The following is a 17,380-nucleotide window of genomic DNA, read 5'->3' on the forward strand; positions in this document are numbered from 1 at the left end:
AGGTTAGGTTAGGTTAGGCTAGATTAGGTTAGGTTAGGTAGGTTAGGTTAGGTTTGGTTAGGCTAGGTAGGTTAGGCTAGGTTAGCCTAGGTTAGGTTAGGTTAGGTTAGGTTAGGTTAGGTTAGGTTAGGCTAGATTAGGTTAGGTTAGGTTAGGTTTGGTTAGGCTAGGTAGGTTAGGCTAGGTTAGCCTAGGTTAGGTTAGGTTAGGTTAGGCTAGATTAGGTTAGGTTAGGTTAGGTTTGGCTAGGTTAGGTAGGTTAGGCTAGGTTAGCCTAGGTTAGGTTGAGTTAGGTTAGGTTAGGTTAGGCTAGATTAGGTTAGGTTAGGTAGGTTAGGTTAGGTTTAGTTATGTTAGGTAGGTTAGGCTAGGTTAGCCTAGGTTAGGTTAGGTTAGGTTAGGTTAGGTTAGATTAGGTTAGGTTAGGTTAGGTAGGTTAGGCTAGGTTAGGTTAGGTTAGGTTAGTTAGGCTAGATTAGGTTAGGTTAGGTTAGGCTAGGTAGGTTAAGCTAGGTTACGTTAGGTTATGTTAGGCTAGGTTAGGTTAGGTTAGGTTAGGTTAGGTTAGGTTAAGTTAGGTTAGGTTAGGTTTGGTTACGTTAGGCTAGGTTAGCCTAGGTTAGGTAGGTTAGATTAGATTAGGTTAGGTTAGGTAGGTTAGGTTAGGTTAAGTAGGTTAGGCTAGGTTAGCCTAGGTTAGGTTAGGTTAGGTTAGGCTAGATTAGGTTAGGTTAGGTAGGTTAGGTTAGGTTTGGTTAGGTTAGGTAGGTTAGGCTAGGTTAGCCTAGGTTAGGTTAGGTTAGGTTAGGTTAGGTTAGGTTAGATTAGATTAGGTTAGGTTAGGTTAGGTTAGGTTAGGTTAGGTTAGGTTAGGCTAGGTTAGGTTAGGTTAGGCTAGGTTAGGTTAGGTTAGGTTAGTTATGCTAGATTAGGTTAGGTTAGGTTGGGCTAGGTAGGATAGGCTAGGTTACGTTAGGTTAGGTTAGGCTAGGTTAGCCTAGGTTAGGTTAGGTTAGGTTAGGTTAGGTTAGGCTAGATTAGGTTAGGTTAGGTTAGGCTAGGTAGGTTAGGCTAGGTAGGTTAGGCTAGGTTAGGTTAGGCTAGGTTAGGTTCACTTAGGCTAAATTAGGTTAAACATTAAAATGGTATAAAATACCGACAGGTTGTTAGGTAAGACACATATGCAACAGTTAGGTATCTTTATTATGAAACGTTTCGCCTACACAGTAGGCTTCTTCAGTCAAGTACAGAAAAGTTGATAGAAGCAGAAGATACTTGAAGACGATGTAATCAGTCCATCACCCTTAAAGTTTTGAGGTGGTCAGTCCCTCAGTCTGGAGAAGAGCATTGTTCCATAGTATGAAACAATATGGAGAAGAAGTCACAGGATGGAGCTTTTTATAGCGCCAAGAGGTGAGACGTAGGCCACTAGGAGTGGTAGGAACTCAGATGTTGAGAGGTCAGGTCCCTCTCAAATCCAGCCCCTCTCACTAGTGGAAGTTGTCGAAGTTGATTGCAGGTCTGTACCAAGATCTGCTTCTATCAACTTTTCTGTACTTGACTGAAGAAGCCTACTGTGTAGGCGAAACGTTTCATAATAAAGATACCTAACTGTTGCATATGTGTCTTACCTAACAACCTGTCGGTATTTTATACCATTTTAATGTTCAATCTGTCAGACACTGCAACACAAGGGTATCTTGGTACAGACCTGCAATCAACTTCGACAACTTCCACTAGTGAGAGGGGCTGGATTTGAGAGGGACCTGACCTCTCAACATCTGAGTTCCTACCTCTCCTAGTGGCCTACGTCTCACCTCTTGGCGCTATAAAAAGATCCATCCTGTCACTTCTTCTCCATATTGTTTCATACTATGGAACAATGCTCTTCTCCAGACTGAGGGACTGACCACCTCAAAACTTTAAGGGTGATGGACTGATTACATCGTCTTCAAGTATCTTCTGCTTCTATCAACTTTTCTGTACTTGACTGAAGAAGCCTACTGTGTAGGCGAAACGTTTCATAATAAAGATACCTAACTGTTGCATATGTGTCTTACCTAAATTAGGTTAGGTTAGGTTAGGTTAGGATAGGTTAGGTTAGGCTAGGTTAGGTTAGGTTAGGTTAGGTTAGGTTAGGTTAGGCTAGGCTAGGCTAGGTTAGGTTAGGTTACGCTATGTTAGATTAGGTTAGGTTAGGTTAGGTTAGGTTAGGTTAGGTTAGGCTAGGCTAGGTTAGGTTAGGTTAGGTTACGCTATGTTAGATTAGGTTAGGTTAGGCTAGGCTAGGTTAGATTAGGTTACGCTATGTTAGATTAGGTTAGGTTAGGCTACTCTAGGCTAGGCTAGGCTAGGTTAGGTTATGTTAGGTTTGGTTATCGTTAGCTAAGTCAATTAAAACGTACATTAACATTAATAAGTGTATTAATAACCTGAAGGGAGTGGACACGAATGCATTCACTTTGTACACCTTCATTTAAAATGTTTCCGTCCCTGGATCTTCATCACTTCAAATACAAAGTTCAAAGACCGAAATATATCCAATGAAGTAAGTGAAATCGTGTCCACTACTTCCTTCAAGTTGTCACCAGTCATTTCCTTCTTATTCCCTGTGGAATAATAACTCATGATAGGCTGCCCGTTCCCTGAACTGCAGTAATACATGAAGGTGAAGCAGCGCTCTTCATAACCAAAACATGACTAGAACAGCATGTGTAAATGACTTACAATCATTTAAGAATAAAGACTCGGGTGACATATCGCCAAATTACACATATTTGTATGATATGACTGGTGACTGCTGCTGTTTATATTGTCTTTGATAAAGCTCCTGGTGAGTGAAACATAGCAGCAGTAAATATATTATAAGTTGCAAATGTATCGACCATACAACGGATACTGTTACATGGCAACACTTACCCACAAATATATTGTTGTATATTGATGTTCACGCAGCAATATAAAACAATAAATTATGTTTTATAAGAGTTCAAATAACTTCTGAAGCTCAATATATATATATATATATATATATATATATATATATATATATATATATATATATATATATATATATATATATATATTAGAGAGAGAGAGAGAGAGAGAGAGAGAGAGAGAGATATGTCGTGCCGAATATGTAAAACTGGTCAATTAGCAAGAACTCATTTAAAATTAAGTCCTTTCTGTAAGTTTCTTTTACACGTTTAAAGATATATTTTTTTCATTAATGTTAATGTAAAAAAATTTCATTTTGCACCAAAAGAATCTTAGAAAACTTACCTAACCTTATTACAGCAAGGACAATTTATTTTAGCCTAACCAAACTAAATATATTTTAGAATTGTTTACAGTAATTTAATACTAAACAGACACAGTGAAATATATTTTTTTCGTTAGGTTCAGAATGATTTTGGCGAAATTATTGCATACACAAATTTTCACTTGTCCTATATGGCAAGATGAGCGTTGCTATTTAAGCCAAGATCGCAAGTTCTGCCTATTCGGCACGACATATATATATATATATATATATATATATATATATATATATATATATATATATATATATATATATATATATATATATATATACACACCGATACACCGAGAGGTGTATATATCTCAGTGTATACAGTATATGTTGAGTTTGCTTTAATCCCCAATTTAGGGATTAAAGAATACTTGTCTGCAGCCTTAATAACCCTCATATAGTCACTAGTGTTATTTAAACCCGGTTAACCAACCAAGCATCCCAGCACTTACCACAGCCTTCCTGAGAAGTAGAGTTGGAGCCACAACCAGGCGAGGAACATACACAACAGCATGACAGGCACGTTGAATAACATCCACGATAGGAAGTTGATACCAGTGGGCTCACTGTAGGTACTGTGAGAGGAACTCAATTATTATACACGATGGGACAAGAGTTTATATCTCTGTTCGAATTATTAAAACATCAACGAGATACTAATAATTTTGAAAGACATCAATTATTCAACAATTATCATTCATATTTGGTATTACATGTATTTTAACGAGTTCATCTGATACGCAACATATATTAGTGAAACTGATTGTCGAAACAGCTTAAAGTGACAAGTTTTATTATCAACTTTTAAAAAATATGACAGAAGAGAACTCTCAGTAATTTTCGTAATGGCTGGAAAGATTAAAATAAACACATTTAATCACTGTAACGTAAATAACTTGGGTCTTGGACAGAACTATACAGTAAATTGCTGTATGTACAAGCTTATATATTATTGCAGGGTCTTGATGTTAGTGAGGGGCTCATGATTCGAGGAATTGGAGCTTTTCTCCCTGTCCTCGGATCAAGTGTAAGTACCTCGTATTCTGCAGTGGTCTATGACCCTTACAGCTTTAGCGCTCCAGTAATGCATATAATAACCACTGTAGCAATTTAATATTGTTCGCCATTGTCATTCAAACATCTTATAAATAACTACCACAACTACCCAAACTACTACCACAACTACCCTCACTACTACCACAACTACCCTCACTACTACCACAACTACCCTCACTACTACCACAGCTACCCTCACTACTACCACAACTGCCCTCACTACTACCACAACTACCCTCATTACTACCACAGCTACCCTCACTACTACCACAACTGCCCTCACTACTACCACAACTACCCTCACTACTACCACAACTGCCCTCACTACTACCACAACTACCCTCACTACTACCACAACTACCATCACTACTACCACAACTACCCTCACTACTACCACAACTACCCTCACTACTACCACAACTACCCTCACTACTACCACAACTACCCTCACTACTACCACAACTACCCTCACTACTACCACAACTGCCCTCACTACTACCACAACTACCCTCACTACTACCACAACTACCCTCACTACTACCACAACTACCCTCACTACTACCACAACTACCCTCACTACTACCACAACTACCCTCACTGCTACCACAACTACCCTCACTACTACCACAACTACCCTCACTACTACCACAACTACCCTCACTACTACCACAACTACCCTCACTACTACCACAACTGCCCTCACTACTACCACAACTGCCCTCACTACTACCACAACTACCCTCACTACTACCACAACTACCCTCACTACTACAACTGCCCTCACTACTACCACAACTACCCTCACTACTACCACAACTACCCACACTACTACCACAACTACCCTCACTACTACCACAACTACCCTCACTACTACCACAGCTACCCTCACTACTGCCACAACTACCCTCACTACTACCACAACTGCCCTCACTACCACCACAGCTACCCTCACTACTACCACAACTACTCTCACTACTACCACAACTACCCTCACTACTACCATAACTACCCTCACTACTACCACAACTACTCTCACTACTACCACAACTACCCTCACTACCACAACTACCCTCACTACTGCCACAACTACCCTCACTACTACCACAACTGCCCTCACTACCACCACAACTACCCTCACTACTACCACAACTACCCTCACTACCACAACTACCCTCACTACTACCACAACTACCCTCACTACTACCACAACTACCCTCACTACTACCACAACTACCCTCACTACTACCACAACTACCCTCACTACTACCACAACTACCCTCACTACTACCACAACTACCCTCACTACTACCACAACTACCCTCACTACTACCACAACTACCCTCACTACTACCACAGCTACCCTCACTACTACCACAACTACTACCATAACTGCCCTCACTACTACCACAACTACCCTCACTGCTACCACAACTACCCTCACTACTACCACAACTGCCCAAACTACTACCACAGCTACCCTCTCTACTGCCACAACTACCCTCACTACTACCACAACTGCCCTCACTACTACCACAACTACCCTCACTACTACCACAGCTACCCTCACTACTACCACAACTACCCTCACTACTACCACAACTACCCTCACTACTACCACAACTACCCTCACTACTACCACAACTACCCTCACTACCACCACAACTACCCTCACTACTACCACAACTACCCTCACTACTACCACAACTACCCTCACTACCACCACAACTACCCTCACTACTACCACAACTGCCCTCACTACTACCACAACTACCCTCACTACTACCACAGCTACCCTCACTACTACCACAACTGCCCTCACTACTACCACAACTACCCTCACTACTACCACAGCTACCCTCACTACTGCCACAGCTACCCTCACTACTACCACAACTGCCCTCACTACCACAACTACCCTCACTACTACCACAACTACCCTCACTACCACAACTACCCTCACTACTACCACAACTACCCTCACTACTACCACAACTACCCTCACTACTACCACAACTACCCTCACTACTACCACAACTACCCTCACTACTACCACAACTACCCTCACTACTACCACAACTACCCTCACTACTACCACAGCTACCCTCACTACTACCACAACTACTACCATAACTGCCCTCACTACTACCACAACTACCCTCACTGCTACCACAACTACCCTCACTACTACCACAACTGCCCAAACTACTACCACAGCTACCCTCTCTACTGCCACAACTACCCTCACTACTACCACAACTGCCCTCACTACTACCACAACTACCCTCACTACTACCACAGCTACCCTCACTACTACCACAACTACCCTCACTACTACCACAACTACCCTCACTACTACCACAACTACCCTCACTACTACCACAACTACCCTCACTACCACCACAACTACCCTCACTACTACCACAACTGCCCTCACTACTACCACAACTACCCTCACTACTACCACAGCTACCCTCACTACTACCACAACTGCCCTCACTACTACCACAACTACCCTCACTACTACCACAGCTACCCTCACTACTGCCACAACTACCCTCACTACTACCACAACTACCCTCACTACTACCACAACTACCCTCACTACTACCACAACTACCCTCACTACTACCACAACTACCCTCACTACTACCACAACTACCCTCACTACTACCACAACTACCCTCACTACTACCACAGCCACCCTCACTACTACCACAACTACACTCACTACTACCACAACTACCCTCACTACTACCACAACTACCCTCACTACTGCCACAACTACCCTCACTACTACCACAACTACCCTCACTACCACCACAACTGCCCAAACTACTACCACAACTACCCTCACTACTACCACAACTGCACTCACTACTACCAAAACTACCCTCACTACTACCACAACTACCCTCACTACTACCACAACTACCCTCACTACTGCCACAACTACCCTCACTACTACCACAACTACCCTCACTACTACCACAACTGCCCTCACTACTACCACAACTACCCTCACTACTACCACAACTACCCTCACTACTACCACAATTACCCTCACTACTGCCACAACTGCCCTCACTACTACCACAACTACCCTCACTACTACCACAACTACCCTCACTACTACCACAACTACCCTCACTACTGCCACAACTACCCTCACTACTACCACAACTACCCTCACTACTACCACAACTACCCTCACTACTACCACAACTGCCCTCACTACTACCACAACTACCCTCACTACTACCACAACTACCCTCACTACTACCACAACTACCCTCACTACTACCACAACTGCCCTCACTACCACAACTACCCTCACTACTACCACAACTACCCTCACTACTACCACAACTACCCTCACTACTGCCACAACTACCCTCACTACTACCACAACTACCCTCACTACTACCACAACTACCCTCACTACCACCACAACTACCCTCACTACCACCACAACTACCCTTACTACCACAACTACCCTCACTACCACCACAACTACCCTCACTACTACCACAACTACCCTCACTACTACCACAACTGCCCTCACTACTACCACAACTACCCTCACTACTACCACAACTACCCTCACTACTACCACAACTACCCTCACTACTACCACAACTACCCTCACTACCACCACAACTACCCTCACTACTACCACAACTACCCTCACTACTACCACAACTACCCTCACTACTACCACAACTACCCTCACTACTACCACAACTACCCTCACTACTGCCACAACTACCCTCACTACCACCACAACTACCCTCATTACTACCACAACTACCCTCACTACTACCACAACTACCCTCACTACTACCACAACTACCCTCACTACCACCACAACTACCCTCACTACCACCACAACTACCCTCACTACTACCACAACTACCCTCACTACTACCACAACTACCCTCACTACTACCACAACTACCCTCACAGGTATCATGCAACATGCAATGTCATGCATTAATGTACTATGCAAAGCTTATATATCTTGAATACACAACTTCACTTAAATTTACATGTGTGAGTGAGAGAGTTCACGCATTTGTGAGTGAGTTCACGCATGTGTGATTGAGAGTTCACGCATGTGTGATTGAGAGTTCACGCATGTGTGAGTGATTGAGAGTTCACACGTATGTGAGTGAGAGTTCACGCATTTGTGAGAGTTCACGCATGTGTGAGTGAGTGAGTTCACGCATTTGTGAGTGAGTTCACGCATTTGTGAGTGAGAGAGTTCACGCATGTGTGAATGAGTGAATTCACGCATGTGTGAGTGAGTGAGTTCACGCATGTGTGGGTGATTGAGAGTTCACGCATGTGTGGGTGATTGAGAGTTCACGCATGTGTGGGTGATTGAGAGTTCACGCATGTGTGGGTGATTGAGAGTTCACGCATGTGTGGGTGATTGAGAGTTCACGCATGTGTGGGTGATTGAGAGTTCACGCATGTGTGAGTGATTGAGAGTTCACGCATGTGTGGGTGATTGAGAGTTCACGCATGTGTGATTGAGAGTTCACGCATGTGTGAGTGATTGAGAGTTCACGCATGTGTGAGTGATTGAGAGTTCACGCATGTGTGAGTGATTGAGAGTTCACGCACGTGTGAGTGATTGAGAGTTCACGCATGTGTGGGTGATTGAGAGTTCACGCATGTGTGAGTGATTGAGAGTTCACGCATGTGTGGGTGATTGAGAGTTCACGCATGTGTGATTGAGAGTTCACGCATGTGTGAGTGATTGAGAGTTCACGCATGTGTGAGTGATTGAGAGTTCACGCATGTGTGAGTGAGAGTTCACGCATGCGTGAGTGAGAGTTCATGCATGCGTGAGTGAGAGTTCACGCATGTGTGAGTGAGTTCACGCATGCGTGAGTGAGAGTTCATGCATGCGTGAGTGAGAGTTCACGCATGTGTGAGTGAGAGTTCACGCATGCGTGAGTGAGAGTTCACGCATGCGTGAGTGAGAGTTCACGCATGCGTGAGTGAGAGTTCATGCATGCGTGAGTGAGAGTTCACGCATGTGTGAGTGAGAGTTCACGCATGCGTGAGTGAGAGTTCACGCATGCGTGAGTGAGAGTTCACGCATGCGTGAGTGAGAGTTCACGCATGCGTGAGTGAGAGTTCACGCATGCGTGAGTGAGAGTTCACGCATGCGTGAGTGAGAGTTCACGCATGCGTGAGTGAGAGTTCATGCATGCGTGAGTGAGAGTTCACGCATGTGTGAGTGAGAGTTCACGCATGCGTGAGTGAGTGAGAGAGTTCACACTGATCACTACACCTGAAGTTAAACATTTCTCATTAGCTTACTAATACACTTAAGAATTTTTTATTGCTTAAGACAGATCTTAGAACTGAGTATTTTTTAAATAATGATTACATTAAAAAGCAACAAACAATAGCAACACAAACAACAGCAACAACTGTAATAATAATGATAATAATCTCTATTGCAAGTAGTGTGAAACACTGAAAAAGTTGAAATATTCCAACATTTTGAGCATCAATAACAGCCTGAATGATCAGAAACCGGGCAGCGATTAGATGACGGAGAATCGAGCCTCTGATGATTTACCCTCAAGAGTTCGGCGGTTCATGGAGACCAATACAATACATTGCGACGCAATACACTTTAATACAATACAACCCAGAACAATTTAATACAATACAGTGCAACTGAAAACCAATATTTTGAAAGTTCGATAAATGACACAGCATTGATCTTGAACTCAATAACTTACTCTTCTAGAAATCCCTTAAAGAAGATGTTTGGCCCAGTGCCGGTAATAATGCCAGTGCCACCGATGTCAGCAGCATACATCACTGACATCAGGAGCACCACCTTCAGGTCCTTTTCGATAGAATATTTATCGCTACGGTTTGCTTTCTTCTGTCTAAGACCAAGTGGTGGGGGCTCCGTCGAGACACAGGTCACAAGACTCCCTTTGGGTTCATCCACGCTGTAAGGTTTGTTGTTCATTGCAGCACTCGTGTTAAGTCTTGCAGTTTCCTCCAGGTTATTCTGCTCTGTGGCGCCATTATACATTTTTATCTGATATGATGGTGGTTCATTAACGTCTTCTCCCACTGACTTCGCTGTTGTTGTGTCAAGGTCCAACTTTGCAACTTTGGAGAAATCATAGTGGTTAACTGCTGTCTTATTCATGTTACTGCTTCTGGAGTCGTGTTGTGGTCCAGTGAGAACCTCGCTCATGTTAATCCATGAAGTCCCAGCTTCCTTATCACCACAAACTCTTACAACGAAAATAAACAGTAGATATGCTTCGTTACAATGAAACAGTTTTAACCTAAGTTAAGCATTATGTTATTATCGTGCATCTTAATAAAATAATTAAGCGTACTCTTCACTTAATCCAAGACTGTAGAGGCTCTGGAATGGTCTGCAAATCTGTTGTGAGAAAGTAAATGATTTGTAATCCTGCAGTGAGGAAGTAAACGGTTTTCAAACCTGTTATGAAGACGTAAAAAATCTTTAATTCGTAAACATTTGCTCCTATCTATCTGTAATACAGCCTATGGTGTCCAACCATCCAGAGTTAGTTATACATCATATACATCAACGAAACGTAAACACACTAATCCTTTACTGAGAAAATGCTTCGCTCAGTAAGAAAGAGCTTTATCAAGTTAACTTAATAAAGCTCACACCAAGCAAAACGTCTTAATAAACGCAGTGTAAACGTCGTTGATTTGCTACGTTTCGCAGAACTCTCAGGAATACAGTATTTATAAATGTTCTCTCTGCCAGTGTTTCACCCGTCGGACACCGTATACTAGTCTCGGAAATAAAACCAGTGTTTAGAAACATAAACGGGAAAACTCAATTAGAGTATCCGTTCGCAAATTGCACACTTCCTTTCCCTGCGAGGCTACTGATCCTATGACACGGCTCCACCGAGGTCATCACATGACCAAGATTCACGTCAGGTACCTGGCCATTTCACATTTCTCGTGACAAATATTTGTGACCCATCGTTATGACCGGGTCGCTACACTTGTCTGGGAGGTCAAGCATCCTGCGTCATGCACTCCTCACAATCCCTAGGTATTTCTCTTCCGAGAGGTAGCTATCACGATAAATGCTTCCAGGCAATTCAATCTACAAAATGGTTTTTTTTTCACCATTCTGAGTGAGGGTAAGAGTCAGATGTTTTGATGCTAGTGAAGGAATCTGAACCATTATTTTCTTCAGGGCAAATTGGATTACCTGCTATTCCCAGGTAGCTATGTGATCGTGAAGGATTTAGCTCTTACCTACAATAATAATCATAACAATAATAATATATAATCATTATACTAACTTCCTTTGCTGTTATGTCAATCTGTAATGTACCTCTGTCAGAATTTATGCAACATATATTAACCTAAGTGTAGCAGTATACATGCATCATACAGAACATGACAATGTGAGTGAGGCAGCCTTCATGCAACATGCAGAACATAATGGAAGCCATACTGCACACAACATGAATACAATAAGGTTCCTAAGTTAGTAGGTGATAAGCAACATCAGCAGCAAAACTTTCTGCAAGCATTTTCATTTTAGTATCCCCCTCCCTTTGTTATATCAGAATATTGAAGCACCGTGATTGTAGGCACCTTCTAGAGTTGCAGTTAGTTCTATCTAAAATAAGCGTCATATATACACCGAGAGGTGCAATACAATCCACAGTGAAGCGTAGTATTATTCCAGGCGCTCTCCTGATATTTCACCTTATTAATGTTGTACTGCATATTAGGATATCATCTATTGCTTGAGATATCTTATTGCACACTGAGAGATGTATGCCACTGGATGTATATACACCTGGGGGGAGGGGGGTATTTTAATCCTTAATTTAAGGGATTAAAGATTTTTTGATTAGTGAACAGGTTGCATGCAGCCTTAATGACCATCGTGTAGTCGACAGCTTTAAACCCCATTAAACGACCAAAGGATTTTTTCTTCACAGTGGAAAGAAATATTTAAAAAAATTACTTAATCGGAAATTTTCTGAATTAGTCATGCTTTCAATGGTTTTAAAATTCATGCTGAAACAGATTTGAGTAACCTGACAAGTACGCTCTTCATCACTAGGTTAGGAGCAGTGCCATTAAGGGAGCCAGTGCCTCCTAGGTTAGCCGAGTATGCTATAGCCAGAAAACACATATCCCGCAGAGCCTGGCATGATTTGTTGGGTGGTATGGTGGTGAGGCCGGTGCTGACACCCTCCTCAACCATCTTGTCAACTTTCTTCACTGTCTCGTGCTGAACCTTACCATTCTTGAACTCACTGTCAACATGGACGCTTCCAGATTTTCTGCAATTAGTTATTAATGACAATCTGACCAAACAACCTCTGCAACTGAATAAACATATGAGATTAGTAAAATTCACATTACACAAATAGACATGAATTTATTTTTGATAAACAAACTGATTTAGTAGAGCATAAGAAAATATTATTCTGAACATTCGACACTGTATATATAAGTGACCACTGCTGCCTGTTATTTACACTGACCTGGAAATAAAAGTATGAATTACTATATTGCAATTGCAAATACTTGATTATCAATAAAACTTACTAAATGTTGTGGAATTTTGTTCACCATCAAAGATGACCAGTGATTTCTTCAGTTCAATGTCAGGCGATGATTAGTAACTGGTTAAGCATCAACATTAATATAAGAATCTTATCTATCAGTGACTAACTTATTAAATATGTGGTTACTAAATCATCAACACTGCTGTAGTGACACTGAATCATCAACACTGCTGTAGTGACACCTCTAAATCACTTCAACGCCTACAACGAAAATGTAGCAGGTTCATCAAAATGACTGGCTGTTATCACAGCAGCCTTCTCATGGGCGGGTATACCTGGAGTTTACCTGGAGAGAGTTCCGGGGGTCAACGCCCCCACGGCCCGGTCTGAGACCAGGCCTCCTGGTGGATCAGAGCCTGATCAACCAGGCTGTTGCTGCTGGCTGCACGCAAACCAACATACGAGCCACAGCCCGGCTGATCCGGAACTGACTTTAGGTGCTTGTCCAGTGCCAGCTTGAAGACTGCCAGGGGTCTGTTGGTAATCCCCCTTATGTGTGCTGGGAGGCAGTTGAACAGTCTCGGGCCCCTGACACTTATTGTATGGTCTCTTAACGTGCTAGTGACACCCCTGCTTTTCATTGGGGGGATGGTGCATCGTCTGCCAAGTCTTTTGCTTTCGTAGTGGGTGATTTTCGTGTGCAAGTTCGGTACTAGTCCCTCTAGGATTTTCCAGGTGTATATAATCATGTATCTCTCCCTCCTGCGTTCCAGGGAATACAGGTTTAGGAACCTCAAGCGCTCCCAATAATTGAGGTGTTTTATCTCCGTTATGCGCGCCGTGAAAGTTCTCTGTACATTTTCTAGGTCGGCAATTTCACCTGCCTTGAAAGGTGCTGTTAGTGTGCAGCAATATTCCAGCCTAGATAGAACAAGTGACCTGAAGAGTGTCATCATGGGCTTGGCCTCCCTAGTTTTGAAGGTTCTCATTATCCATCCTGTCATTTTTCTAGCAGATGCGATTGATACAATGTTATGGTCCTTGAAGGTGAGATCCTCCGACATGATCACTCCCAGGTCTTTGACGTTGGTGTTTCGCTCTATTTTGTGGCCAGAATTTGTTTTGTACTCTGATGAAGATTTAATTTCCTCATGTTTACCATATCTGAGTAATTGAAATTTCTCATCGTTGAACTTCATATTGTTTTCTGCAGCCCACTGAAAGATTTGGTTGATGTCTGCCTGGAGCTTTGCAGTGTCTGCAATGGAAGACACTGTCATGCAGATTCGGGTGTCATCTGCAAAGGAAGACACGGTGCTGTGGCTGACATCCTTGTCTATGTCGGATATAAGGATGAGGAACAAGATGGGAGCGAGTACTGTGCCTTGTGGAACAGAGCTTTTCACCGTAGCTGCCTCGGACTTTACTCTGTTGACGACTACTCTCTGTGTTCTGTTAGTGAGGAAATTATAGATCCATCGACCGACTTTTCCTGTTATTCCTTTAGCACGCATTTTGTGCGCTATTACGCCATGGTCACACTTGTCGAAGGCTTTTGCAAAGTCTGTATATATTACATCTGCATTCTTTTTGTCTTCTAGTGCATTTAGGACCTTGTCGTAGTGGTCCAATAGTTGAGACAGACAGGAGCGACCTGTTCTAAACCCATGTTGCCCTGGGTTGTGTAACTGATGGGTTTCTAGATGCGTGGTGATCTTGCTTCTTAGGACCCTTTCAAAGATTTTTATGATATGGGATGTTAGTGCTATTGGTCTGTAGTTCTTTGCTGTTGCTTTACTGCCCCCTTTGTGGAGTGGGGCTATGTCTGTTGTTTTTAGTAACTGTGGGACGACCCCGTGTCCATGCTCTTAATCCAACGAACTGAAAATACCATCCCTTTCCTTGGAGCAACATTCGCTGCCTGACCACGGTGGAGTGCGGTTGTGCCCAGCACCCCTCTGCTGTTTTCAGGCGAGCTGCCTCGTTTCGTCACTCAACCTTTGAGTAGTGAGGACGTGCGCTGCTGCTGCCCCTGGTGTTGATTAGTGGCAGTTATATTTTCACAGCATGGCGCAGGCAAGCCGGAGACGCATAAACACAGTCTGTGTTGAGCTTATCCGTGGGGCTGTGACAGGAACTTCTATGGACCTGATACTACCTGCAATCATACGAGATACATATGGTATTGCTGACGAGGAGATATATGGAGTAGCGCTGAATGGCACGACGAGGATCTTTGTCAAGTTTAATTTGGCAAGTGTGTATGAGGCGGTGGTAGACAAGTACCAGGAGGTTACTTTGACAGTTAACTCCGCTGTGACCGTGCGACTTCACGACGTTTCTCGCCATTACACATGGGTTAAGATTAGAAATGTGCCATTCGAGGCGGATGATTCTGACATCCGTCTTGAGATGGGCAAATATGGTACAGTACATATGGCCACTGTTGGGAAGTGGGCCACTGGGCCATACGCAGGGAAACTCGAAGGAACGTATTCTGTGAAGATGACGTTACGTTACCCTATTCCGTCGTACGTAGTGCTGCCAGAATTTCGTACCCAGGTGTTTGTGACATACGCTGGGCAACGCCGGACCTGTCGGTTATGTGGGTCATATGATCACCTAGCGGCTCTGTGTGGAAGGAGGCGTGGCAACATGGAACAAAGGCAACGACATATAGCAATAGAGAAGAGTGAGGATTTGCCTTATGTGACTCTGTCTACACAAGGTGGGTCCTGGAGTGAGGAGGTCGAGAGAGCGGAGGAGATGGAGTCAGCAGGTGTGACGAGGGGGGGGACACCCCTTCATTGAATGCAGCTCAGGTGTTGGAAGAGGACACCCCGACTGCGAGTGCTAGCGATGTGGAAGACTCATTAGCCATGGCTTTAAATGTGTTATTGGCTGACGAGAGTATTGGGAAGGTTGGGAGTCCAGATCTAGTTCTTGGGTCTGTTGTGGATCCGGGCGTGGAACAGGATCTGAGGTCTGCGCAGTGTGATAAGAATATTTTGATGCAAGCTGTGGAGGTGGAGGTCCATCGGGACAATGTATCAGACGACATGATGCAAGCAGAGGGAGTATCACGGAAGCGCGCTGCTGCGCTATCTGACTCCGAGGACGTGATCACGCCTGCTCAGCGCACTGGCAAAAAGTCCTGGGCAGAAGTTACGCAGAGAGGACACAGCGGCCCTAAGGGGCAGGAGTTGGTTAAGAGCGTTTCTAAAGGGGGGGAGAGGGACCGGGGTGTCACGAAACAATCTGGTGGCAAGACAGTACCAGGGTCAAGAAGGAAAACCACTCTGTAAGCTTCAAGTGCATGACATTGAACATTAATGGATTGAGATCAGAGAGAAAGTGTGTATGGTTTAGTGAATATTTGGTGCGTAATAGTGTTGACGTGGTGTTCGTGCAGGAACACAACTACAGACCAGGTTATGAGTTGAAGGTAAATGGGTATAATGTGTATGTGGAGCATGCGATAAGGTTGAAAGGAGGAGTTGCCATCCTGGTAAGGGAAACTAGCCCGTTCGTAGTGAGGCATTGTGAGGGTGGGGAGGGGAGGGTGATTCGTGTAGATGGGTGGTGGGGTAGGGTACAGATGAGTTTGGTGTGTGTGTATGGTCCAGCAGAGGGAGATGTGCGTATTAAGAATAAATTTGTGAAGGATGTCTTAGTATATTATTTGCGTGCTTTGCCGGGTGTAGCTGTAATTGGTGGTGATTGGAATTGTGTGATAAGGCGTAAGGATGTGGAACCTAGAGGGGCAGGGTATTGTTTGGGGATTTTGGGGGAATTATTAAATGGAGTGGGGTTAATGGACGTTGGAAGGGGTGGGGTTGTAGAACATACTTTTGTTAGACGTGGATATGCGGCAAGACTGGATCGATTGTATGTGCCCCGAACAGTAATAGTGAGCAGAGTGCGTGTGGTGGACGCGGTTTTTTCTGATCACAGAGGAGTAATGGTGGACCTAGAATGGGAGGGATTGCCTAGAAGGGGTCAAGGTTATTGGAAGTTAAATGTGAAGCTTTTGCAGGGTGAGGAATGTCGTCAGTCTTTTGTGCAATTGTGGGAATGGTTGGTGGATGAGGCGCCGGGGGATGATGAACTGGTAAATTGGTGGGATTCGGTGGCTAAAAATCGTATTAGAGAATATTATATTTGTCGTGGGAGGGAAGATAATCGGTTAAAGTATGGGTTTCAAAGATATCTTGAAGGGCAGCTGCGTGACTGTTATGCAAGACGAGCAAGCTATCCAGTGCAGGACATTGAGGGTTTAAAGGAGAGTATTAGGGTATTGCAAAACGAGCGTTTTGATGGTGTGCGAATTATGGGAGGATTGGAAGAAGTGCTATGGGGTGACCGGCCGTCGGCTTGCGTGTTAAGAGGCCAGAGAAAGAGGAGAGTGACGATGGAGATGATGGGGTTAAACGTACATGTA

The 17,380-nt window shown here is 43.7% G+C and overlaps 1 protein-coding gene across 1 annotated transcript in view; it reads right to left on the reverse strand.

Moving 5' to 3' along the window:
- The window catches only part of LOC128685429 (Na(+)/citrate cotransporter), a 154,416-nt gene that overhangs the window by 26,954 nt on the left and 110,082 nt on the right, over window positions 1-17,380 (reverse strand). The window contains exons 6-8 of the mRNA XM_070083087.1: window positions 12,463-12,711; window positions 10,132-10,644; window positions 3,766-3,888 (exon numbers count right to left, since the gene is read on the reverse strand). Coding sequence (XP_069939188.1) covers window positions 3,766-3,888; window positions 10,132-10,644; window positions 12,463-12,711 — 885 coding nt within the window. The remainder of the gene's footprint in view (window positions 1-3,765; window positions 3,889-10,131; window positions 10,645-12,462; window positions 12,712-17,380) is intronic.

This window comes from Cherax quadricarinatus, chromosome 8 (genome assembly GCF_038502225.1).
Source record: "Cherax quadricarinatus isolate ZL_2023a chromosome 8, ASM3850222v1, whole genome shotgun sequence".
In the NCBI taxonomy this organism is placed as follows: Eukaryota; Metazoa; Arthropoda; class Malacostraca; order Decapoda; family Parastacidae; genus Cherax; species Cherax quadricarinatus.